Source organism: Caretta caretta, chromosome 3 (genome assembly GCF_965140235.1).
Source record: "Caretta caretta isolate rCarCar2 chromosome 3, rCarCar1.hap1, whole genome shotgun sequence".
Taxonomy (NCBI): domain Eukaryota; kingdom Metazoa; phylum Chordata; order Testudines; family Cheloniidae; genus Caretta; species Caretta caretta.
The window spans coordinates 19,120,585-19,148,552 of NC_134208.1; the positions used below are offsets into that span (position 1 = coordinate 19,120,585).

Genomic DNA, 27,968 nt, shown 5'->3' on the forward strand with positions numbered 1-27,968 from the left:
ACTCAAAGCTCATTTAGCTTTTACAGGAGAGAAAAATAAGGAAGGCCAACAGCCTGCAATGGGGTTTAGTTGTATTTGGTAGTTTGGGACTGAAAAACTGGAAAGTAGTCAAGATATTTTGCTTTGGAAAATAACTGCTGAGCATGTGCAGTACTGGCTTTTCAAGAGGTGCTGGTAAGGGTTTGCACTTGCCAAAATATAATTTATATAATAAGCAATAAGGGTTATTGGGCTAATCATTTTTAATAAAGATCTCTTGGCCTTAATACAGATTTACACAATAGACTTTAATAGCTCATAGTGAGTACATAATTTACACATGGGCCTTGCCTAAATACAAATATAAAAATAACACCACTGACCTAATGGATTCTTTGTGGTCTTTTGCATCAATTAAATAGATTTTGCTGACAGGTAGATGTTTGTGTTTTTTTAAGCTACAATTTGTTTAAGCTTCACATGTGGCATATTAATGATATTTTTAAAAGCTGGGCAAAACCCAAAAAGTGAAATAAAAATGATCACGAAACAGAGACTAGATTAAAACAACATTCCACTGTCTGGTATCAGACTGAAACTGAACATAACATTCCATTGTGCCTGAGTATAGTAGCACATTTCGAAGCTGCTCTTCAGGAAGGATCAACCTTTAAAGATCCACTGTTCATCGATTATTATAACACTTAAGCCCAATGAAGTGGATAGTGCATAGACCTTCACCTTTAACACTGAACTTCCTGGCTTTCTATGGCTCCAGCCAGTAATGTAACTTTCACTTGTTTGGTTCCCTTTGAAATGCACAGGGTGAAAACAAAGTTTTTACTCTTGTAACTTAGGCTCAACTCAAGCCGAAGAAAGTGGTCTGACTTATAAATAAATAAATATATTACATCTCAAAAGGAATCATAGAAACTGTGCAGCACAGAACAGCAGCTATCTCATGTGCTTTGAGATGTGGAATACCAGATTCTTTGATGGACCCTAAAAGTCAATACTAAAAAAAGGCTAAGCTTTTCTTTCTCTACTTAAGAATTGGTTTTGTCATCTTTAATTCATAAAAGCTACTGCAGCGCACAAGACAGGAAACTGATGCTGGAGTGCTGGCACAAGTACATCAACAGTAAAGATGGTTTTATTGGCTAGGCTGCGCCTCTTTTACAGGTTTCTTGGCAGAACTTGAATTCGGTGACCTAATCCATTCCTGAGAGCCCATGTACTATGGCACCATGTACCAAAAACAACATTAAGAGGTCTAGTCTGACTTACCTTTTGGATGCCAAGGGTCTGTGAACTCGTACTTTCCAACGCCAATAGTCCGTAGCATTTGTACCCCGTTTGTGGTCTCCTGATTGCCCGTCTGGTTGGGAGGAAGCTGAGGAGCAGCCTGCCCATTGGTAGCTGGAACACTATTGGGTAGGGCAGCTGAAGGCAGAGCAGGTGGTGGTGGAGGCAGAATAGGACAAGTCATATGACCATTCCCTACTGCAGTGTGGCCTGGGTGAGTCACCTGACCAACCCCAGTCATAGAGGACATGATTGGCTGGCTGTTAGTGTACAAAGGCTGGCTTTGCAGGTTCACAACCATGTTATTCAGAGGCTGTGAAGGCTGCTGTTGAAGCTGATAATGAGCTGGCATTAATGGAAGCTGAGGGGTAACGTGAGGAGGGAGTGAGGGTGTAACTCCAATGACAGGGGCTTGGACGTTCACTGCTGGGCTGAAGGTTGGAGGCTGAGTCATTCCATATGAATGAGTTATAAGAGTTGGCTGGCTACCGGCTGCAACTGTTGTAACCCATGGTGCTGTACCTGGGACACAGAGGAAAAAGAAAAGCTAGCAATAAGAACAATTTGGCAAAAAACAAACAAAAAACAACCCCACACAAACTTTCTTTTATGTAAATGCTGCCCATAAATGAACCTTTTAGTAGCACCTAAGGTTTCTTTTTTCTTTACAATATATAAAGTGGTACAGGATCTGGAACTATTCCAAACTGATAAGTGCCTAAAATTGCTGCAGTGATGTGAGTGCAATTGTTAAAATACTGATCAGGTAACATGCAGCATGTTTACAATTTTATGTATTTTGTGCTTTATGCAGCTTAAGTATATGCTTCCAAGAAAATTAACCTCTTTTCCCACCGTGAGTTCATGGCTCCCTGACAAACACCCTGCATGTGTAATAGCAGTGCTCCAGCCACTACAAAGAGGTTGTAATTAGGCATCTGGCATAGCTGCACAATGTACAATGTGCGTCTGGAAGCTGGAAATCGTTTCAGGTAGTTTTGGACATAAAAGGGATCTTAAAGTACTACCCAGTGCCTTTTACTCTGGCAAAAACCGAGAAGGGGAAAAACACAATAATGAACTTGCAGACATCTTAATACATTTCTATTAGCCCTGGTGTATAAGAATCTTGAGGGGGTCTTTACAATGAGAGAGAAAAATCCAGCTGCGGTATATATATAGATAGTGGTAAACGCAGGACAAACAGCTACAAAAAAGGGAGGGAGTAGTAATTAGTCCTAAGGGATTAAAAAGCTTCTCCCTGTCCAATGAGGAGATAACCACCGGGAAATAAGGTTCAGCTGGAAAAGGGGTTCCTAGGGAGCTAATTAGGTTCAGCTGGCTCCAACTGGTGGAGACCTTTTTAAACCCTCCCCGGCGTGGAAGGAGAGGAGGAGAGAATGAGAGAAGGAGGGAAGCTGCCAGTAGGCTAAGGGAAGCAAGACACCGAACCCTTCGAGGAAGGAAGGCTACACTCCCCCGCCCCAGAAGGGAAGGAAAACAAACACAAGGGACTGATCAGGAAAAGGAATAACTGGATCCTGTGCTACCTGTAAGAATTTGCCTTGCCCAAGCCGGTGTCTCCAAGGCTAAAAAGGACTGAGTCTGCTGAGGAGAACAAGGTACTTAGCCACACGTGGTGTCGGAAGTGGGATAGTGAATGAGTGAGTAAGGCTCGGTGGCAAGCCATCTCAGGGCAGGTTTAAAAAAAATGGAGGATGTAGTCAAGGCACTGATTCAGGCCACTGCGGCCCAACAAGAAGCTACCGGGTACAGATGGCGACCCAGCAAGAGGCAGTACATGTCCAACAGGAGACGAACTAATTACTGATGAACCAGGTGGCCCACGATCGAGCCACCCTGACTGAAGTAGTGAACCAGTTGAAAGCCCTGACACACGGACCCCAAGGGACCCGGCTGCTGCGGGCAAGCAACTATTTACAGAAGATGACACAGACGACGATATAGAAGCATATCTCCTCGCGTTCGAGAGAAGGCACTACGGGAGGCCTGGCCCCAAGACCAGTGGGCAGGGATTCTGGCTCCATTTCTGTGTGGGGAGGCCCAGAAGGCCTATTTCGACATGACCATGGAAGCAGTTATGGATTTCCCCCAGTTGAAGGCGGAAATCCTGGCAAGGTCAGGTGTGACACCGGCCATAAGGACCCAGCGCTTCCACGAGTGGAGATACCAGGACAACAAAGAGCTAAGGTCCCATCTTTTTGACTTAGTCCATCTCGCCCGGAAGTGGCTCTGCCCCAAGACCCATGGGCCGGACAAGGTAGTGGAAATCCTAGTGTTGGACAGGTACATGAGGGGGTTGCCGCCGGACATACGAGGATGGGTCTGTCAAAATGATCCCTCCTCCTATGATGAACTAGTTGCCCTCATAGAGAGGCACTTAGCAGGCCAAGAACTTTCTTGGATCACCAGGGAAGGAAGGCGCCAGAATTGGAGACAAGTCTCCGCGCCGAGGCCCCGGTTTGCCCTAGCACCAGGCCGGACAATGGAAGGGAGGAAGGAGGAGGAAGAGCAGCTGGCGGTCCCAGAGTGACTTGAGGACTGCGGGAGAAAGACTCGGGGGATAAAGCCCAGCAGCCCAAAAGATAGGGGGCACCCTGAGCGGGGTACCGATGTTACGCCTGTGGCAAATTAGGGCATACCGCTGCCCAATGCCTGAATCTAGAAGAGCCCATGCAATGCGAATTGGGAGATACAGGGGGACCATGTGATCTAATAAGACTAGTCGGGGTTGCGATGGTCCCTCATAGATACACTAGACCCATTAAGATGAATGGTATAGAGACCACCACGTTAGTTGGCTCAGGGAGTGCGATCACGTTGGTCTCGGGGAAGCTGGTAGGGGAGGACCAAATATCCCGGGCCAAGCGCTCAGGGATATCCTCTGTGCATGGGGATGTCAACTATTACCCAACCATCCCCGTAAAAATAGAAGTTCACGGAAATCCCACTAAGGTGACGGTGGGAGTAGTTCCGAAATTCCCCTACCCAGTCATTATTGGACGAGACTTCCCAGAATTTGATAGCCTACTCCCCGGGAAAAGGTAGAAGAAAATAATGACTCTGGGACCCAGGGGGTGGCCCGACTAGTTAACCCTCCCCCCCAACCAGCCTTCCATGAATTTGGCCAGGATTTGTTCTCCCCGCCGGGGAAGCCCCGGAAGACTTGGAGGGAATGGAGGGAAGATAAAAGGAGGGGGACGAAGATCCTGACCCAATACCAGAAGTCTACACTAGTAGGGGAAAGAGGTGGCTCAACCAACAGCGGGACTGGGCCGGCGATCAACAACCCTATTGCCGAACCTGGTTCCCCAGGGGCTTTACCTGAAGGGGAGACAGTGGTCGACCTCCCTGAGTCTAGACAAAGGGGGATTGCACTCGGGAATTTTGGTCAGGATCAGGCCAATGATCCAATATACAACAATATTCATAAAGAAGTAGTCGAGGTAAATGGGGTCCCCATGGAGGAGAGAGTTAAGGGCCCAGGGCCATGTTATGTGATTAAGAACGATCTGCTATACAGAGTAGTCCGGGTCCAAGAGCAAGTCATAGAACAACTCTTGGTCCCTCAGAAGCATCAGAGGGGTGTGATGGATCTGGCCCACAGCCATTTTTTGTGGGGCCACCTAGGGGTCGATAAGACCCTTGATTGGATCCTGCAGAGGTTTTTTTGGCCTGGCATTTATGTGTCGGTCTGACGATATTGTACATCCTGTCCGGAATGCCAGATACATGGGCCCCGACCACACTTAAGGGCCCCTTTGGTACCTCTATCAATTATTGAGACCCCATTTGAGCAAATAACTATGGACCTAGTAGGGCCATTGAAGAAGTCAGCCAGGGGCCACCAGTACATTCTGGTAATATTAGATTATGCCACCCGATACCCCAAGGCCGTACCCCTGCGGAATGCCCTAACCAAGACCATAGCCAAAGAATTATTCCAGGTTTTTTCCAGAGTAGGGATACCCAAGGAGATCCTGACGGACCAAGGGACCCCCTTTGTGTCTAAGCTGATGAATGACCTATGTACAATGCTCCACATACAGACTCTCAGGACATTGGTCTACCATCCCCAGACAGATGGTCTTGTCGGACGCTTCAATAGGACATTGAAGAACATGTTGTGGAAAGTGGTTAGTCACAATGGGAAAGAGTGGGACGCTCTGCTGCCCTACTTGCTGTTCCATATGGGAAGTACCCCAGGCTTCCATGGGATTCTCCCCCTTTGAGCTGTTATACGGTCACCACCCCAGAGGCATACTGGACCTGGCTAAAGAAGGCTGGGAAGAACAGCCGAACCCAGGGAGAAACGTCGTTGAACATGTGTTACAGATGAAAGACAGGATAGTCCAAGTCGCCCCCCTTGTACACGAACACATGGAGAAGGCACAAGAGGCACAACAGACATACTATAATTGCCAAGCGGCAACCTGGAAGTTCCAGGTGAGAGACCGGATAATGGTGCTCATACCCACGGCGGAGAGCAAGCTCCTGGCCAGGTGGCAGGGACCATACAAAATAACAGAAGCTATAGAAGAAGTCAACTATAAGGTCCGACAGCCGTGACGCCGGAAGCTGGAGCAGATCTGCTGTATATATCTGCTGAAACCTTGGTGGGATAGAGAAGTTCCGGTGGTTTCGCTGGGGGCGCCATCCCCTAAAAGCAACCAGCCCGACCAGGTGGGGATATCTCCGGAGTTGACTCCGGAACAATGATCGGAAGTGATCAGCCTGATCAAACGCAACCAGGATGTGTTCTCGGAAAAGCCAGGCAGGACTACTGAGGTTCACCACCACATCCTCACAAAGCCTGGAGTGAAAGTGAACATCAAGCCATACCGGATCCCGGAGGCCAAAAGAGAAGAGATCAGGACAGAGGTCCAGAAAATGCTGACCTTAGGAGTCACTGAAGAATCTCATAGCCAATGGTCAAGTCCCGTGGTACTAGTGCCTAAGCCAGATGGCAGCATGAGGTTCTGCAACAACTTCCGCAAGTTGAATGAGGTATCCCAATTTGATGCGCACCCTATACCCCGGATAGATGAGCTAATTGACAGACTGGAAAAAGCACGGTTTATGTCTACCCTTGACCTGACCAAGGGCTATTGGCAGATCCCACTGGCCAAGGCCGACAAAGAAAAGATGGCCTTTGCAACTTCAGAAGGTCTGTATCAGTACACCGTCCTCCCCTTTGGGTTGCATGGTGCTCCCGCTACGTTTCAATGGCTCATGGACAAACTGTTGCGACCCCATGGCAAGTATGCGGAAGCCTATCTCAACGACATCATTATATATAGCCCCAACTGGGAAATGCACTTGGAGAAGGTGGAAGCAGTCCTGGACACCCTGTGGAAGGCGGGGTTGATAGCGAATCCCTCCAAATGTTCGATTGGGTTAGCTGAGGCCAAGTACCTCGGGTATATAGTGGGGAGGGGCATGGTGAAGCCCCAACTCAACAAGTCAGAAGCTATACAGAAGTGGCCCCAACCCCTCCGGAAAAAACAGGTCTGAGCCTTCCTGGGACTAGTGGGGTACTATAGACGGTTCATTCCCCACTTCTCCACCAGGACATGCCCATTAACGGACCTAAGAAAAGCTAGGGGCCCAGACATAATAAGTTGGTCTACCGCGGCTGAAGGCGCTTTTGCGGATCTAAAGACGGCCCTGTGCACAGACCCCGTACTTGTAGCCCCAGACTGAGGGAAGGAGTTTATCCTGCAAACCGACGCCTCTGAAGTAGGGTTGGGGGCGGTACTTTCACAAATGATCGGGGATGACGAACACCCTGTCTTCTTCCTCAGTAGGATGCTCCTGCCTAGGGAACGGAAGTACGCCGTAGTGGAAAAGGAATGCCTGGCGGTAAAATGGGCCATAGAAAGCCTACGCTACTATCTACTAGGACAGAGGTTTACTCTTGTCACGGACTATGCCCCTCTGCAGTGGATGCACCAAAACAAAGACAAAAATGCGATAGTAACGAGATGGTTCCTGTCACTTCAACCCTTCCACTTCACAGTACAACATAGGTCTGGAATCCGACATGGCAATGTGGATGGCCTATCGAGAGTGCACTGCTTTCCGACCCAAGTAGCCCAACCCCGTAGTGTTGAGCGGGGGAGGGGAGGTATGTGGTAAACCCATGACAAACAGCTACGAAAGAGGGAGGGGTAGTAATTAGTCCCAGGGGATTAAAAAGCTTCTCCCTGTCCAATGAGGAGATAACCACCAGGAAATAAGGTTCAGCTGGAAAAGGGGTTGCTAGGGAGCTAATTAGGTTCAGCTGGCTCCAACTGGTGGAGACCTTTTTAAACCCTCCCTGGCGTGGAAGGAGAGGAGGAGAGAGTGAGAGAAGAAGGGAAGCTGCCAGTAGGCTAAGGGCAGCAAGACACCGAACCCTTTGAGGAAAGGAGGCTACACTCCCCCGCCCCAGAAGGGAAGGAAAACAAACACAAGGGACTGATCAGGGAAAAGAATAACCGGACCCTGTGCTACCTGTAAGGATTTGCCTTGCCCAAGCTGGTGTCTCCAAGGCTAAAAAGGACTGAGTCTGCTGAGGAGAACGAGGTACTTTGCCACACGATATATATATATAAAGGACTTACAATAAAGTCTAATTTAGAGAGGTAATTGGAGATAGTGTATTGAATTCGCTTTGAACTATTTTCCCTTGTAGAATTACAAATAAGATTAAAAACATACCTGGGTTTTCATTCTCCCTCATCTGTTTAGAGGGTGGTTCATCTGTGTCCCAGGGTGTAGACTGATTGATGGGTGTCTGTCCCCACCTAACACTAGTTGCAAGTCCTTGAGGCTGATTTTCAGTCTTGGAAATGCAAGGCGTCTACCAGAAAGAGAGAGAATACATGGAACAAAAATGTTAAGAATAAACAGAATAATAATTGTACCTGAAAGCTAGCAGCATTTATTGTTGTAGCACAAGAATATAGCTTAAGATCTTTAAATATCATTTTTACACAGACTTGCACTAAATGTCGGTACCACAATACGAATAGCATTTGAAAAAATATTTCTGGAAAAATTTAACAGAACCATCATTAACAAAAAAACTCAGGATTTTCATAAATAAATTGCTCTGCATTCTTTTTTTTTAATATAATCACAGTTTATATAAAAAATGGAACCATTTTCTATTTGCTCGGTCTTTTTAAAAAAAGTGAGTTTTTGTTTAGCAGGATGCGGGAGAAAAAAAAAGAGCTACTTTACAACTGTAGGACAAACTACTGTCACCCTGTAAAGAGAAGACTTAGTATTTAGTGTCTGGCAACCCCTAAAATTGAACACTAATAATAATAAAAAAAGCACAGTGTAACTTGTCTGCTGCTAAAGTGGCTACGCTGGCAGTTCTTCAGAGCTGTTAACATAACTGTAAAGTACTGAAAGGAGCAAGGCTCACTAATCATGGAGGGGGGCATAATCAGAATGACAATCATGTAAACAATCATACAGGATTAAATGTTCAGCTAGGCACCCATTGGTTCTTCCCAAACAACTCATGATCTTACTGAAAAGACGCCTTTGAGTGCTCCAGCAGGTCCAGTTTTTCTAGAACTGCAGCCTATTTCATTGCTGTGGGATTAAAAGTGTTTACTGGTACTAGCAACCATAAAACAAATGGAACAAGCTGCCGATTAGGAGTGATTGAGCATTGAGGAAACAATATTTAGAGCCCTCAAGCATATAAGTCCTGTCTGCCAGGTTGACCACTTGTTGCCCTATGTTCAGAGGAGTAATTTGACCCCAAAACTGAGGGACAAGAAGCTGGCTCTATAAATGCTCTTGGTGCTGCTGTCCCAGTTGCGAGTTCTGTCAGAACTGCAAATCCCTTTGACCTCCGCAGAACCTCAATTCCCCTCTATCAGACCCATCAACTCCCCCGTCTCCAGCCCCTCAAAATACATCTGCTTCTCCACCAAGTCCATCGGTAGTTCCCCTTCCACTCCAAATCGATCAGATTTCTCACTAGCCCCCCTACCTCTGAGTGTCCCTCTGCCTAGGGTGATCATATGTCCTGTTTTCGCCAGGACAGTCCCTTTTTTAAACCCTGTCCTGGCTGCCCTGATTTTTTTGGCAAAAGTGGGCATTTGTCACATTTGCTCTTGCCAGCTTGATCAGTGGGGGGCGGGGGGAGTGGCAATGCCAGCCCTGCACAGGTAGGGGAAGCAAGGCTCCGGCGGGGGCAGGCAGGACTTGAGTGAACAGTGACGCCAGCCCCAGCCTTTTTGGGGGAGGGTCAGGAGAGCAGCAACCTCTCATGAGTGGGGGGCAGGCACTCGGACTAGCCTCCATGGTGTCCTGTTTTCTCTTTCGGATATATGGTCACCCTACCTCTGTTCCCCATCTTTCTAGCTAACGTTTCTCCCTGTTTTCACCCCAAACCCCTCTGACTCCCTCATTTCACCTCTAGGCTCTGCTTCCTCTTAATCTCCAGCCCCTCACCAATAGCACCTTTATCCCTCAATCTTTAGAAGGTGCCAGGGGTTCTCCTTCTTTCTCCTAGAGCAGTGGGGAGAGCTAGGCCCGGTAGCCAGAACCTCTCCCTCCCCTGAGTCTGCCGGAAGGGAAACAGCCTTCTCTGTGCTGCTCTCCCTGCTGGTCAGCTGCTAGCACAGTATAGCTGGTAGAGGCTCCGTGAGAGAGACAGGGTGGTGAGGTAGTATTTTTTACTTGATCAATTTCTGTTGGTGAGAGAGCTCACCTGAATTAGATCTCTGTATAAACTTGAAAGCTTGTCTCTCTCACCAACAGAATTTGGTCCAATAAAAGATACTACCTCACCCACCTTGTCTCTCTAATACCCTGGGACCGATATGGCTACATCAACACTCCTCCTCCAGAGAAACATTTTTTAGTTAAAACTGTACTTTTTTCCTATGAAAATGTCATTTTTGATGATTTTTTATGGGAAGTGATGAAGATTTGGTTTCTAATTGAGTTCCCCCTCTCCCCCGCCAATCAGTAATTACATTTTCAATTTTTTGTTTTTACCACTTTCCCCGCCTTCTGCCTTCCCCATTATTCCCACAAAGCGCAATAAAATGAATAACGCCCAGGCTTTGGTTTTGTTGGTTTTTTTCACATTTTTTTCCTTCTGTAACTTTTCAAAACATTTTTGACTTTGGAAAATGTCAACAGGAGGAAATAACAAAGAGAAAGAGGAAAAAGTGAGGGGAAAAAACCCTCTAGATAGCATTAATTCTATTATACTGTAATTCAGTGGCAAAAAAAGGAGGGGGGGGGACAATCAGAATTTTGAACATTTTTCAGTTTGGAAATTTGCCTGTGAAAAATCTCAAGTGAAAAATTTCAAATGAAAATCTGTTAGAAATTTTTCACAGGGGGAAAAATGTGTGGGTTTTTTTTCTTTTTTTTGACCAGCTGTTCTCCGGACACGTTTCTCTGTGTGCAGCTGTGCCGCTCAACAGCTGCACCACTCAACTGCTGCCAAGCCATTCTACACAGGTGATGGAGCACTGCAGCATACCACACCAAGCACTGCCGTCCTGCCCTCCTCAGGCCTGAAAACTGGGGGTAGAAGAAATGCAACACTGTTGTTCCCTGCCAGCAAATTGGGTGGGATTCATTCTCCTGTACCTTTTATATTTACACCACAACTATGTTCTATAACAGCAAATGCAACATATAATCAACAGAGGGTAGGAGGCAAGACCTTTTCCAGAAGGAACTCAGCATTCATATTCAACCCCCATATATGACACAGTCCATCTGTGGCATCTTTCTAAGTGCTCCTATTTTAATTTTGGCAGCTGTGTGCTGTGCTTCTTTGTTGTAAGTACTGAGGCTGGCTGAAGTGTTTATAAACCATTTAAAAAAATTAACTGTAATAACATCATCAAGAGGTGCAGAACATAATGAAGTAACCATCAGATCTTATCACACCAACTTTTGTCACCAACCTTACACCTCTAAAATTGTTTTACAATAAATAGTGGAGTAGATCTAAAGGCAGATGAAATTATATCAGCATCCTGAAGGATACAGGGCTACACTTATGCCATAACTGTAGCAGAACCCACACAGTATATCCAGAAGTGGGTTGAAAATAGAGCACTAGGTCCAATCCCCTACCAAACACTGGGAAAATTCAGCCCCAAACTTCACAGCTTAAGGCGGTCTCTCCAGCAGATCAAACCACAGCACTAAATCCAAACACACCTGAAATTTAGGAAAATCTGCATTTGCATCTGGACCCAAACTCCATAGCTCAAGCCTATTTCTAATTATAACTATGAAATGTAGGAAAGACACTTCCTTAGGCCAAAGGAAACAAAAAAGCATGACCACAATGGGAAGAACCCTGCTGGTTTGCTACAGTAATAAATCTATTCTGCTTAGCAAGATATTAGAACTTTTTCAAGAGTGCATTTTCACAAATCCTGTTCACAAATCCCGTTTCTTAACGGCTCAGTGGATTTAAATGCAAAAGTCCAGCACATTGATTTCAAACTGAACTCTTAAGCTTGTATTTATTTGACCAGAAACAGCTACAAATTGTTGGTCTGAAATCACAACAAGCCCTAATAAGGCATAATTTAGACAATACTAGATGGACACAGGTGAAAGCAGCTTACAAAACTTCCTGATATTTACTGTATTTCTAGACTCTGCTCTAAATTCCAGGTTATTTTTCTCACTGTACAAAGGTTTACATTACAAGTGTTACATGTCTCTGACTTGATTGCAGAAATTACTGTTTTGCATATTTGGAAAGATTAATTATTTCCAATATTATCAGACACAGGGACTTTGGTTATGTGTGTGTGGGGGCACAAAAGTACTCATTTCAGGCTTCTCATGTATAACACAAATGACTAAAAAATGGCTTGCATTATGCTCGTTGTGCATAGGGAAGAGATGTGTTCCATTAGTGTTATGCAGACTTCACAGAAGCTAATTGTACTATGTCACACTTTTATCTTTAGCTTTCATGTCAGATGCTTGTTGGAATTAAACAAGGAACACATGAAAAAAGTGAAATGCATTAAACAAAATTCTATCAGGTATGCATTTTAAAACACTGCCAAATGCCTATTTATATGAAAAGACAAGAACGTCTCTAGAAGGTCTATTACTGCCCACCTCATCAATAGCATGCATTTCAGAAATGGCTGAAACACACAATAGACCACAGAGAATACTCAATCAATACTCAGTATATTTTCTGTGTCCATTTATATGTATCATTCACTCTGTGTTTTTAATTACAGGTAAATCGCACACAATCTAAGTAGGAGTTTTTTCACTTTTTTGTTTTGGTTTGGTTGAAGTTTTATTTTAAAAGGTATATAAATTGTAAGCTGAGGGTTACACTGCACCTGAAACCTGCTACATTGTGAACACTCTGAACGGTGACTGATTTTACAGTTTCAATGCAGAAAGGTGAGTTCTGGAGAGTCTGTTAGCTTTAGTTTGGAACTTCCTGCTGCTTTTATCAGTTTGATATACAGCTAAACATCAAATGAAACTAGCTTTATGTATGGTGGTATAAGTAAAGGTGCTTAGGACTAGTCTACACTACAGTTAGGCCAATGTAAGCTGCCTTGCATCAACCTATTTGTGCGTGAGTCTATGCTTAAATTTGTCTCCCACTGATGTAAGTGCCCCATTACGGCAGCACAATAACCCCACCTCCCCAAATAGTGTTGAGCCATGGTCAATGTACTGAGGTTGATGCAGTGCACGTGTAGACACTGTGTTCGTTACCTATGTTGACCCTAACAGTCTTCCAGCAGCTGTCCTACAATGCCGAACACTGACCGCTTTGGTCACAATCATGAACTCCACTGCCCAGAGGTCACGGAGACCATAAGGCCCCCTCTCCCTAAAAACCCTGTGAATTTTTAAAATACCTTTTCCTGATTGCTCACCTTGGCGAGCACACCTAGCAGCTCTACACTGTTGTGTGCGACTGCCCAGCTGACCATGCTGGCTACATACTCCAGCCACACTCCTGCCTGGAGCAGAAAGGAGATATTGGCTCTCCCGGGCCTTAGGGGAGAATAGGCTGTGCAGGCACAGGTACCAGCACCCATAGAAATGTGGACATCTATGAGCAGATTGGATGAGGAATGCAGGAGAAGGGGTACGACAGGGATCAGCAGCTGTGCTGTGTGAAAGTGAAGAACTGCAGCAGCCATACCAGAAGGCCAGGGAGGCCAACAATCAATCTGATGCTGAGCTGAAGACCTGCTGCTTTTATAAAGAACTGAATGCCATATTTGGAGGAAACACCACCAGGAGCCTGCAGACCACCATGGATACTTCCAAGGAGCCCAAGACACAGACCCCTGGGAAGGGATAAGGAGGAGGAAGAAGAAGATGGGAGACAGGTGACCAGAAGATCCAGCCATGCTGTGAGCCAGGACCTGTTTGAGACTCCACCACAGTCCAATCAGTCCCAGCATTCGAGCATGGGAAAGCCCAATGCAGGGGAGGAACTTCAGGTAAGTATGTAAATACATTTCCCATTACAATGATGTAGTGATGGCGCCCCCAACTTAGCAGGACACAGCTATTGACATTTTATTAATTTACTCATACTAGAAGAGGTAGTGGTACGACAAAGAGAGGTAGCATTGTTATCTGCTTTTCATTCCCCTTTAGAGTTAGGCAGGAGGGCCAGGCAGAGCAGTTTGTTTATGTACACAGGGATGTCCCTTAAATCTTCCTGAGAGATCTCGATGAAACTTTCATGGTGCTACTCTGCAATTCTTTCCCAAAGGTTTCTGGGGGTGGCAGCCTTATATCTTCCTCCATGGTAGAACACTTTCCCACACCAGTCTGCAATAACTTTGGCAGGCACCATTGCAATAAACAGGCTAGCAGCATACAGGCCTGGGTGGCTTTGGGATGCCAGCAGCAGGTGTGCTCTCTGTGCCTTTGATGCCCCCAATCACCGCTGCCTGGGGAAAATGGTGCCAGTATTCAGTGCCATTGCCCTATACTCATAGTTTCATGCAACCAAGCAATTCTCTCCCCATTTCCCTTGCCCCTGGAGGGCAGTATGCACCATGGCTGATGATGTGAGTGGTGCTGTGCACAAGCACACTGAAGCAGAAGTGTCAATAAGCAATCTTGTTTAGCTTAGAGTTAAACTCATTAAATAAGCTAGTACCCATGAGCTACCATATATAACTGCATCTTACACCTTGCAAGTTGAGTGAATGCAACAGAGTCAGACAATGGGAAGGAAGGCTGATCTGTGTTTAAGGCACACGACTGGAAGTCAGGAGACCTGTGTTCTACTCCTAGCTTTATTACAGATTTTCTGCATGGTCTTAACCAAGTCACTTAACTACTCTATATCTCATTTCCTTACTATGGGTGTTGTAAATTTCAATACTTTAATGTTGGTAACTTGATATTGCTTTGCACAATAGTCTGGCTAGTTTGTGGCTATAGCAACTACTGACCTACTAACAACTGGCTGAAGAATTCCATCACTCTATGGGGCTTCGTTTGGTTCCTTGCATTTTTCTCTTTTATACTCCTTTTCTTTTTTATAAAGGGCTTTCCTTTTAATCAAGAGTAACAAAAAGAAGTTTGATTTTTCCCAGATAGGCCACATGTAAGCTGGAGCCTTTCAGCATCAGCTGCATCTCAGAAATGAAACCAGGATCTGTTTGAAAGATAATGTATGAAAAATAATGTAACCCTCTAAGTAAAAAAATGGCAGCATGGGTTTCACTGTCAGGATAAGTAAATTCTTAGGCCTAATTAAAAAATGGATGGTTCAAGGGATTGATGAAATGATAAAAGCGACTTTCACCTCTAAATTGATGGAAAGCCTTCCTCTGCTAAAGCAGTTTCCTCAGTTTCCTTGGATTATCATTAAAAACTCAATCAAATCCTGATTTGGTGTGTTACCTTATAAACTTTGCAGGAGACAGATTATCTTCCCACTCACACTTCACCCACCACCCATTTAAATTTGGCTGGTGTCCGGCTCCATGGTACTAGAACCTGGTCCTGTTGAGCCTGGGACAGCTGATGTTCCCACATCACCATCATGAGGTCATGCAGAGCCACATCCAAGGAGCACTGTGGAGATTAGGTGCTACAGGATGTATTGCCCAAAACGTCCATAGTGACAGTACTCTGCGGCCCTCTGATTGGCCCACGCATACTATTTAACCCTAGTGGATGCCTCATGAAGTTGTCTGGACAACCCCACAGACTCCTGGCCTGCTGCGACTCCAGACTTCACCTCATTTTCTGATCTCTGGTCTCCAACCCCAGCCTGACTCTTGTCTCCTCATTTCAGCTTGGTACTACTTCTGATCTCCAACCCATGCCTGACTCTGACCCTGACTTGCTTATTGATCCTGGCCCTAGCGATTACTCGGACCCCTACTCAGTGACTACTGCCTCGTGTCCATCGTTGACTTGTGGGCACCAGCCCACCTGTGACTGCTAGACCAGACTGCCTATGCCCCAGTCCTTTAAAACAGGCAGCTTTCAAAAGAGTAGAATGTAGTGATTATATTCTTCGAAGACATACAGAGAATACAAAACTTGTTTTTTTCTACCCCTCCCCCCCAACGTTCTGGTTAAACTTGGATTTATGCTGGAAATGGCCCACCTTGATTATCATGCACATTGTAAGGAGAGTGGTCAGTTTGGATGAGCTATTGCCAGCAGGAGAGTGAGTCTGTGTGTATATGGGGGTGGGGGGGGGGTGAGAAAACCTGTATTTGTGCTGGAAATGGCCCACCTTGATTATCATGCACACTGTAGAGAGAGTGGTCGCTTTGGATGAGCTATTACCAGCAGGAGAGTGAGTTTGTGTGTGTATGGGGGTGGGGGGAGGGTGAGAAAACCTGTATTTGTGCTGGAAATGGCCCAACTTGATGATCACTTTAGATAAGCTATTACCAGCAGGAGAGTGGGGTGGGAGGAGGTATTGTTTCATGGTCTCTGTGTATATAATGTCTTCTGCAGTTTCCACAGTATGCATCCGATGAAGTGAGCTGTAGCTCACGAAAGTTCATGCTCAAATAAATTGGTTAGTCTCTAAGGTGCCACAAGTACTCCTCTTCTTTTTGCGAATACAGACTAACACGGCTGTTACTCTGAAACCTAGGATTAGACTGGTTCGTACTCCATGGAAATAAAGACAGAAGCCCTTTTATCTGGCTATAAATAACAAAAAACACTCAGAAACAATCCCTCTCAATTTATAAGAAAATTAATTCCATTACAAATATAAAGGATGAATGGAAAGATATGGAATTACTCCAGATTCTCATGAGGGTAACTGAGAGCAGAGTTGCCCCACAGTCACCTGTTTAGCCCAGATTACAAAGGTTTAGTAGGTCACTAGTAGCTGTCAGTGTAACCTATCTTTGAGTAGCCTTTGTTACCTTAAGGTAACATGGCTTAGAACTCTACAGTGAAATGACACCTAGTTTTTTGGTCAATGAGACCTTTACGGTCAGTGAGAATCCAGATCAAATGATACGAATAACACGCTATACAATATGTCAGCTGAATTTAAAAAAAAAACCCCAAGAACATGAAACACTTCCTGGGAGGTCCTTACAGTACGCTTTAGCAATCCCCCAAAGAGGCTTGTAAAACAGCTGACATGCCTCCTGCTGCTGCTCAAAGTGCTAAAACCTCTTCAGACAGTTTCATGGGCAAAAGGGAACTGAAATGGATAAAGTGTTCTTATTTGTTGTTCCCAGCAGCCAAAGCATTTTACTATGGCCTTCATTTAAAGTGATGGATGAAGAGTGGCGATTCTCTGTTCCAATTATCCAAAAGAGATTGGGAATGGCACTTTAATACCGAGATAATGTATCCAATATGCAACCTACTTTATTTTCTCCCCTCACTGAAAATAAAAAGGCACAGACAGACAAATGCACAGAGGCAAACATCCCCTCCCATAGAGGTAATCAGGGATCAAAACAGCTACAATGTCATGAGTAAATTCCCCTTAAAACAGTTAGTTATTACTAGCTGTAACCAGCAGCACTCGAAGCCCTAATCAGGAGTTGAGCCCTGCTGTGCTGATGCTGTACAAAGAACACTACTGGATGGGGTCCTATCCCAAAGAGTTTGCAATCTAAATTGTAGTATTCATTCCTAAATATTGTATAAAGTAGGCATTTTCAGCATGCATATAGACTTTAAATCATAGACTTTAAGGTCAGAAGGGACCATTATGATCATCTAGTCTGACCTCCTGCACAACGCAGGCCAAGGAATCTCACCCACCAACTCCTGTAACAAACCCCTAACCTATCTCTGAGCTACTGAAGTCCTCAAATCATAGTTTAAAGACTTTCAAGGTGCAGAGACTCCTACAGTAAGTGACCTGTGCCCCATGCTGCAGAGGAAGGCGAAAAACCGCCAGGGCTTCTGCCAATCTGCCCTGGGGGAAAAAAATGTCTAATCCTTTTTTGAATCGTCCTAAACTTTTGGCCTCAGTGATACCTTGTGGCAGCATAAAATCCAACATACTCAGAGGCAGATCCTCAACTGGTGTAAATTGTCATAGATCACGGGATAAGATCCTGACTCTGTTTCTGAGTCCAGGTCAGTGGCTGAGCAACTGGTAAGGAAGCATGCACAATCTTTTAGAATGAAACCAATACCTCTCTACCAAAGACAGCTAGCAAACAGGGAAATGAGCTAGCAAAAAGGAGCAGCAAACGGGAGTTTTGCAAGGGAGTTCAGAGAGGGAGCATGAGAGCCAGATAATAAACATTCTCTAAACTTGCTCCCACCCAAACCAAACAAAACATATACAAAGAACAAACAAACAAAAAAATAAGTCCGGCAGAAGTCCAGCAACAGAATGGGGGCTTTCCAGTTTATTGCACCCAGTGCAGCATGTATAATTACCTGTCCTGTAGGCAGGTAGCATATGTATACATGCGGTGTAAGCAGCTCATGGCCCTCAGAGACCAAGTACAGGTTCTTGATACTAGAGTGGCTGAACTGGAGGAGCTAAGGAAGGTGGAGGGGTACATAGATAAGACTTACCAGGTCATAGTAGCGAGGTCCATTCACCATCTGACAACCTCACTGCTTTTGAGGAGGATCAAAGTCTTGGGGAAGGAGAACATCAAGCTGGAGCAGAGGGAAATAATCCCATAGTTGGGACCCTCCTTCCAGATGATGTCATAGTATCCTCTCATGGTGAGAATACCTCTTCAGGCAGGGCATCCCTGTTATTAGGAAGGGACAGGTAATAGTAAGGGGGGATAAGATTAGAAATATAGATAGATGGGTTTGTGATGACTGGGAGAACAGCATGGTAAATTGGCTGTCGGGTGCGAAGATTGGGGATCTCTCAAGACATTTAGACAGGCTTATGTGAAGTGCTGAGGTGGAGCTGATGGTTATGGTATGTCTAGGTATCAGTGACATAGGGAAAGGTAGGAGAGATACCATTGAGGCCAAATTTAGGCTGCTAGGTAAAAGATTAAAGTCCAGGACCTGCATGGTACCATTCTTTGAAATGCTTACGGTTCCATGTGCAGGGCCAGTAAGACAGGCAGAACTGAGATGTTCAGAAGAGGGATTTAAGTTTCCTAGTAACTGGGGAACCTTTTGGGAAAGGAGGAGCCTCTACAGGAAGGATGGGCTCCATCTAAACTAAAATGGCAGATGAAATTCAATGCTGATAAATGCAAGTAATGCAGACAGGAAAATAGAATCCCAACTATACATTGGTCTAAATTAGCTGTTACCACCAAGAAAGAGATCTTGGAGTCATTGTAGACCGTTCTCTGAAAACATCTGCTTAGTGTGCAGCAGCAGTCAAAAAAGCTAACAGAATGTCAGGAACCATTAGGGAGGGGATACATAATATAATACCATTATATAAATCCATGGTACACCTACACCTTGCATACTGTATGCCGTTCCAGTTGCCCCATCTCAAAAAAGATAAATTAAAACTGGAAAAAGGACAGAGACAAGGGCAACAAAAATTATTTGGGGTATGGAATACCTTCCACAAGAAAGACGAAAAAGACTGGGGCTGTTCAGCTAAGAAAAGAGACGATTAAGGGGGGTATCACAGAGGTCTATAAAATCGTAAATGGTGTGGAGACAGCTAATAAAGAAGTGTTATTCACCCTTCACATAACATAAGAACTACTTCAATTAACAGGCAGTAGGTTGAAAACAAATATAAGGAAGTACTTCTTCACACAACACACTGTCAACTGTGGATCTCATTGCATGTGGCGAAGACCAAGAGTATAACTGGGTTCAAAAAAGAATTACATAAGTTCATGGAGGAGAGGTCCATCAATGGCTATTAGCCAAGATGGTCAGGGACACAAACCCATGCTCTGGGTGTCCCTAAAATATAACTTGCAGAAGCTGGGACTTGACAACAGGGGGTGGATCACTTGATTATTTGCTCTGCTCTGTTTGGTCCCTCTGAAGCATTTGGCACTGGCCCCTGTCAGAAGACAGGATACTGGGCTAGACGGACCATTGGTCTGACCCAGTATGGCCATTCTTGTGTTTTAAGAAGGCCTTTGAGCTGGTCCACTGAGAGGAAATAGTGCTATTTTAAAAGGGAAATAAATGTATTAAAAATCTAGTGTAATGAATTAAAAATCTAAAACATGATGAGTGTGCAGGAGAGGCAGAAAATGAGCTATCCTGCAATAAAACCTCATTCGGGAACTTGTTCGTGAGTGGAGAGAAGAACTCATCAACCTTACATTTCTCATTAAAGCCAATTCAACTATGATGCAGCACTGTCTCAGTAAGTCTCAGTGCCATACATAGGTCTGAAGCCATATTGACATAGATCAAGGAGATCCAAGGTGTTTAAATACTGTGGGTTGTCTCACCACAGTCTTCTCCATTGTCTTAACCAGCAATGGAAGATAGAAAAAGTTCTAGAGTCACCTAGAAGTGAGCACCAAAGTTTCTTGAACAAGGGTCATGGCACTCTTTCCTAAAGAAGGTTTTGATAATCTCTATCACCAGAGGATCAAATATTTGCTGACTAACGTTCACCAATCTGGAGGAATGGTGCTGGCATATGGGTCCAAAGCCCAGCTTGTGAAACTAAGTTTTCTCAGCACATTCAGAACCTCAGTGCAACACTGGCCTAAACTCATGCAGACAAGCTCTGCTTCAGCTCAAGCAGTTCCTGCTCTGCTACCATGGATGTGCACAACTTCATCTAAATTAATGAAATACAGATACAAAAAATTTCTCATAATAAGAAGCTAGTGAATCATCACCCAGAAGAACATGTACACAGCGTAAGTTAGCTCTTTGTGATTCTGCACATGCTATAACGGAGGGAGGAACCTCAATTTACCATAAATATTTTTTTTAATGAATAAGAATGGAGCTCGCTCATCTGAGCACATTCTCACATGCATGAAATTAACATACCAGTTGACTTCTGAGCGAGTCAGCAAAGCAACTCTGGAATGGCCCAACAAGGGACCATGTTGAAAATTAAACAGCTGTCCTGAACCCCTTACTCTGTTTTATGCCACCATCAATAAGGATTACAGCATTAGAGAAATACAGAAGGGTGTTTTAAAAAGAAAAGCTATGTCACTTAAAACTCCAATAAATGCATTAGATTGTTTCTACAGTGTTCCCTTTTGTTGGTCTGGATGCAAATCCTTTACATTCAAACCTTTCTGAATTCAGTATTTCAATTGTAGTGCACTCTCTTTGGCAGGAAAATGCATGTTCCTTGCCTACACAGCAGGAACATTAAAAAAACATAAGATTGGGTTTGTTGAATTGTATTGCATGATATTGCTGATTTATTAACCTGGCTTGATCAATATATCTATTGTCAAGGGCCTACTTTGTCTCTTCCTAAATTTCACTTCCTAACTAGCACTTATGCACGTTCACCCGAGTTTCCATAATCTGATCCAGTTCTCGGGAGAGCTTTCTTTAATGGACAACAGAGAATTCTTTTTCTAAAAGTGGGATCTAGTATATTTGGTCAACTCTCAAACAAAAGAATAGTCAGTGTGAAAACTGTATGTTTACTTTTTACAGCAAGCAGCAATATAAACTCATAGGGCCAAATTCATCCCTGATGTAGCTCCATTAGCTTCAACAGAATTATTCAACCAGGGATTAATATGGCCTAAAGTGAATTACAAATCCCAGCTTTGATAGTCTTCCATTAATAAATTGTTAATTCTATGCATAATTAAAGGATAGTGAATTCTGAACTCACTGAGCAATTGTAAATAAAAATCAACAACCAAAAATCCTTTCATATTATAGTTTTGATTCTCTTTTCTTTTGTAGGACAACAAAGACTTTCCAAAAAATAATTTATTTACTGTCTACATTTTAAGAAAAATCCACCTGAAGGATAAAACACTTAATTCTGGGACATGTACATTATGTCCAACAAATATCACATCATACATTAACAGGGCATGGAAGAAACCCCACTTATTAGAATGTACTCAAATTCAATATGAGTGCTCAATTAAAACATCTTCTGAAGGTGAGTTATGTGGCCACTAAAATTAAGAGGTGCAAAACAGAATTAGAGAGCTGCACTTGTCAAAGAGAATATACACTTTAATAATCCATTCCTTTTCATGCATACACAATAACACTTGTTAACCCAAAATACTGCTTGTTTGCTGGAACTGCATCAATCACGCTAAACATCTGGGCTACACAGAGAAAAGGTAATCATCTTTTACAGAAAAATATTAAGATTATATTCCTACTTTTTTTCTCATCCAAAATCATATATCTGGATAGTTCTTATTACAAATGTCTCTTCTGGCTGGATTGAAGAAAATGCATTTGAAGGCTTGTCTACATTTGAAATGCTGCAGATGTAGCGCTTCAGTGTAGACACTATCTATGCTGATGGGAGCATAGGCAATCCACGTCCCCCAGAGGTGGTAACTAGGTTGACAAAAGAATTCTTCTGTCACCATAGCGTGGATTTTTCAAACCCCTGAGCTGTGTAGCTGGGTTGGCCTCACTTTTTAGTGTAGACCAGGCCTTAGGATTCCAACAGACCTGTTCAAAACACCACTCTTAGGGCTGATCTACACTGGGAACTTACATCCACATAGTTACATCTTTCCAGGGTGTGAAAAAGCCACATTCCTGAGAGACATAGCTATGCTAAGCTAACCTCCAGTGTAGACAGTGCAAGGATGATGGAAGAATTCTTCCATCAACCTCGCTACTGCCTCTTGGACAGGTGGATTAACTACAGTGATGGGGAAACCCTTCCCATCATTGTAGTGTCTACACCGAAGCACTCCAGCGGTGCAGGTTCAACATTCCAGCTGTAGCATTATAAGTGTAGACGTATCCTTACCCTTGAATTTCTCTGTTGGTTTCTGAAAAGAGGTTAACATTCCACAAAAGGGATCTGCGAAGCAGGCATAAAGTCTTAGAGCTCAATCCAGCTTACAGTCAGTCATGTAGCTTTAATCATGAAAGTAGTTCAATGCAGGATTGGGCCTTTTGATGGTTATTTAGATTGACTTATAAGACACTACTGGTAAATAGGGTTTCCGGAATACAGAATTACCATGTTAATTTTACTGGATTGTAGCCTTACATCAAAAGAAGAGGCTGGTAAGTGTGGTTTGTTTCCACATCTCCGACCTACTAGTAGGAAGCTGCCAAATTCCCCTAAATGTTTTCTTTCTGTAGAACTGACTTCTCCTATTGGTACAAATGCTTGAGCTGCTTCAAGCTTCATTCTTCTAAGAGATTTATGGCAAAAGCTCTGCATACCAAGAAACATAAATCTAGCATGCTGCTATTACACACATTTTGCTTCATGCAGTGTTGTTGTAGCCATGTTGGTCTCAAGATGTTAGAGAAACAAGGGAGGCGAGATAATAACTTTTTTGGACCAGAGGCAAACTTTCATGCTTATACAGAGCTCTTCTTCAGGTCTGAAGAACCTGAAAGCTCTGGGAAAGCTCAAAAGCTTGTCAACAGAAGTTGGTCCAATAAAATATATTACCTCGCCTACCTAGTCTCTCTGATACTTTGCTGTCCAGAGACACACAATGTAACTAAAACAGGTCATGGTGTTACTGTGACTAGTACTGTCAATAGGCCTGCTGAAGTTGTATTAAGGTGCCTTCCACTTTTTCATTCAAATTCATTCCTCTTATTTTTGAGATATGAACCGGATGATTCCTCAATACATTTGTGTTCACGACATCATTTTATGAAACGTTTGTCGTTGGTTGCCAGAGTATATTGGAGAATTTTAAAAGGTAACAACTTTTTTCAGGTTTTTTTTTTTTTTTTTTACTTTTCATTTCCTTTGACACAGGACTCAACGACATTCATTATATATAATTCCTGTAAAGTGAGATTTTCAAAAGTGCTTGTTAGTGGCCATTGGAGTCCAGGAGAGAAGAATTATCATTGAATGCAGTGGGAGCAGAGTTAGGACAATGGTAAGTGCTATTGAACGTCCTTATTATTTATCTTCAAATTAAATTTGATCACACTTAATAAAAACACAACAGTTGTGATTTCTTTCTCCAAGAAGCCAAAAACAATGAATAGGACATTCCACAACACCAAGAGAACACTGCCACACACAACCCACTACTTCAAAGACAACGTGGATGGGTGGGGGGGGGGAGAGAAAAGAGGAGCCTTTCAGTGACCTCTAAATGTCAGAGACCGTCAGCAATGATGGAATCAAATTTCAGTGATAAAGGGCCCTCCATTGGGGACAACCCACCAACAATCCCCAAATGCTTAAATTGATGGACAGTTACTGTGAGTTCAGAAAATGACCTCAGTGATCTACTGTGGTGACTGATTAGGAGATGGGTGGTGTCTCAGGCAGCCAGATCTAAACCTAAATATTGGGATTTATAGATCAAAATTAATACTTTGAATTGCACTTAGAAGTGGACAGGAAGCCAGTGGAGTTCCTGGAGAACTCAGGTAACATATTCTTTTTGGATAATACTACCTAAGAGGTAGGCAGCTGCACACTGCACTTACTGTACATTTTAAGTGGTCTAAATGTAGTCTCAGGTACAGCATGTGTAATAATCTGATCTAGATGTCACTATGGCTTGGTTTCCTCTGATAATCCCGGGATTAGAAAGAAAGGATGTCTCACCAGTTGAATATCAAAATGGCACTCTTGGCCACAAATGCCAACTAGGATTAGAAAAAGTCCAAAGAGCACTGAAAATTGTGACCCTACTGAATGAAGGATGGAATAACCTCCTTCTCCCTCAACAACTAGTGACAGAAACCATCCTTCTTGCATCGTCAAGGTCCCTGCCCCAACCCACCAACTTCACCACTGTCTATTCTAGGCTGACATTTTTCAGTCCCAATTCCAGCCACCAGCAATCACTTTGAAAGCACACATTAGAACATCCATCTAGTTAGAATGAAACACAGAGCTGTGTCTCATTTATATACTGATAACACCACACCATCTTCTCCCAATACCCCTAAAATTCATCAGAATCCCACTGAGGTCATTGGGAACAGGACTACGCCCTATCTCCCCTATAGCAACTTCACATACACATGAAACCGAAGAGGTGACAAAATAGCACTTATACATAAGGTTGAGCTTTCAAAAGGGAGTGGATGTATGTGTATGGCCGCAACATGAGTACTATGAAAATGTCTATCTCCAGTTCCTGCCAAAGAAACCCCCATCCCGTGTACTGATGTAGGAGAAAGGGGGAAAAAAGTGGGGGTGGGGGAGAATTAAAAGAGAGCCTGGGTACATGTCTGTTTTTCTAATTCTTCATGTGATACATTATTTGATTCATTTTCAATGACTGATTCAATCAATTCTGATCAAATTAACAGCTGAAATGATCAAAATGCCAGGGAAAAGACAATACAAATGATTTGGTTACTGAGGATCCAATCAAATGAAACTGAATTTAGTTAACCCAGGATCAGATTAAGTAGAAGTCACTGTATAAAATAAGAAACATGTCTGTACTTCTGGGAATTTGTTGGATCTGTAATGTCAGAATTTCCCCCTCTCTGTAAGAGAATATATCAGCCATTTTAAATGAAATTGTTTTTGTTTCACAACAGTTCTTCACACATGACAAGGAAAGGCTGGGTATCACACTGATGGGTAATGCTGAAATTATTTATTATAATTTATATTGTGGTAGCACCTTGGGAGTGCAGAGAATCAGGGATCCATTGTGCTAAACTTTGTAAAAACACATAACAAAAAGACTCAAAGAGCTTACAACCTCTGCATAAGGCAAGAGACGGGGGAGTACACGGTAAAAGAAATGAGTGTATGATGATAACTGTAGGAGAGGCACAGCAATCTCATATCCTGACACAGAATTGTACCTAGTGCTGTGACATCAGCAATAGGCATGAATTGAGAGCCCACAAAGAAACTACCATCCAACAAGAAGCGTTTATGAGAGACCTGAGTCTGCCAAGAATGCAGCTGCCAACAAGGTTCATAACTATGAAATTAAACGAAGTACAAATATCACATAAAAATTTGCTTTCATTGTAAATCCCTGACCTAGGTCTTTTTTTCACAGATCATTGAGGGCTAAGAGCCCTGCAGAGACAGAGGAGTGCCACCTCACAAAACCCCCGTGGTACAGCTGGGAGCCGTGTTGGATGGGTTGCTAAGGGGCTCCATGTCCAAACCTCTTCAGGCAAAGGAAGGCTTCAGAACAGGGGAAGGGAATGTATCTAGGAGTAGAGGGGAATAGTGCAATGCTGAGCATTAAAAAGAAAAGGCAAACAAAATAAACCCTACAACTCCTGCCTGTTTTCACTGAGAGAATCCCACACAGGTTATACTTACCAGAGGCTGAGGAACATTCCATAAAACATTTTAATGAAATCATCACAGTTGGGTATTAACTGGTAGCCATGATTGGTGGGGCAGTGTGGGGAAAACTTCCCGTGCCACAACAACGGTGTACTTATTCAGGGGTTAAACAAAGTATCTCAGGCCTTGGAGCTATCAGTTTTGCATTTTTCTGAGCACCAAGTTCAGTGAAAAAGTTAAAATTTTGAGAAGTCCTTCAAATATTCGTGTGTGTGCACGCATGCCCACCTCCCCCCCCAAAGCAGTTTGCAAATGAAACAGCTGCACGTGGACTGCTCCAGATTCTGATGACAAACGAGTCTAGATTAATTCACTTGGTGTCATCAGAAGCCCTTGGGGTGTAGGCACATGTGTGAGCATGCCTCTGTGTTGTATCTTACTAGCTCACAGTCTCTGGTGCATTTCAGATGCTAATTAGTAAGGACAGGTGACCCTTGTGGGGTTTAAGGTTTTGCAAACTTCTCTATTGAGCTCGCAACACTAATTCAGGATTGCAAATGTCTTTTTTCTCCTGGAATTTAAGGCTAATTGTTTTTGTTTCCCTCCACAGTGTGAATACATTTTAAAACATTATGTTTTTCTAGCCAGAGACATATCAGTATTGGGGATAAGAACCTCCTTCCCCTCCAAAAGTGTTCCATTAGTATGTGCAAGTATATTTTTAATCCTCTGCTCCTTTTTTCAGTCTCCCTGTATTTGTTTTCCTTCCTGATAAATCTCAACTCAATTTTTTACCTTATTTTTCCATGTTTGTTTTCCTCCCTATGCCCTCTTAATCACACTGTTTCTTAAGTGGAAGGAAAACCCAATTATATTCATGTTAGAACTGAACTTTCATATCTACAATGTGCAAATGGGCTCAAAGTTAGGCAAAATAAATTCACTCAGCCCTACAAATTAAACAGAGACTTTGCATCAGTTCTTTCAAGAGCATTAAGATGTCAAGGACTCACCAAACTGTCACAAAAGTATGATGACCAGACACTTTGTATTTATTCATACAGACTGTCCAAATGTTTGTCAGATTTAATAGAAATGCTAACAGATCAGAATACAAATACTAATCTATCCCAAATATCTGGTTATATTTTCTACTAAAGTAGTATTTAGAGCCACCATACAAGGATCGGGGCCATATCCCTGTATGTAGTTATATATAAGTTACGTTTTAAAAAAGACCTGGGACTCTTTGGGTTGAAAACTGAAAGTTATTATTATTATTACTTTAAATATGATTTATCTGCTATAGACCTGGTCCTTAAGAACTCTCACATATGCTTTTAATTTCTTTCCATTTTATGAATGTATCTGTATACATGTATTAGTAACTGAAAATTCAATTGTGCAAGGCTCAATGGGAGAGAGAAATTCAAGCTAATAAATATAAAATACCTCCAAAATTTGAGTTCAAATATCTTTCTGATACACAAATACAGATATCATGGACCTTTCTAAGGCTAGCCCAGAGTACTGACTCCACCGGGAAGCTGGGAATCCCCCCTTCTCAGTGAAATAAAGCTGTAATTTCTGGCTATGCAGAACAGAAAGATATCAGGTTTTAAAGTTGTAACATTTCAATGTCCTGAAAATCCAACCCAAACCCAGCACTGAATCTTGCCTCCACCAGAAAGGCTGGGTGCTTTAGTTAGTATTAGTCCAACTGTAAAATATCAGAGGGAGAGAAAGATATAACTAATACATTTTAAAAACTCTGAAAAAATCTTTTCTATATGTAAAAATACAATGAATTTCAGGGCCTTTCTAGCTGACAAGCAAGTGCTGTGGATCCCATCAT

General features: G+C 43.2%; 1 protein-coding gene across 13 annotated transcripts in view; it reads right to left on the minus strand.

Annotated features, from left to right (window-relative positions):
• Positions 1-27,968, minus strand: part of KLHL29 (kelch like family member 29) — a 598,483-nt gene that overhangs the window by 224,688 nt on the left and 345,827 nt on the right. For 12 of the 13 annotated variants that reach the window (XM_075126386.1, XM_048845630.2, XM_075126385.1 and 9 more), the window contains 2 exons: positions 8,008-8,149; positions 1,267-1,806 (listed from right to left, as the gene is read on the minus strand). In XM_075126386.1, the coding sequence (XP_074982487.1) occupies positions 1,267-1,806; positions 8,008-8,149 (682 nt within the window). Of the gene's footprint in view, positions 1-1,266; positions 1,807-8,007; positions 8,150-18,339; positions 18,447-27,968 lie in introns of those variants that run through there. The other variant, XM_075126393.1, reaches the window with a different exon arrangement.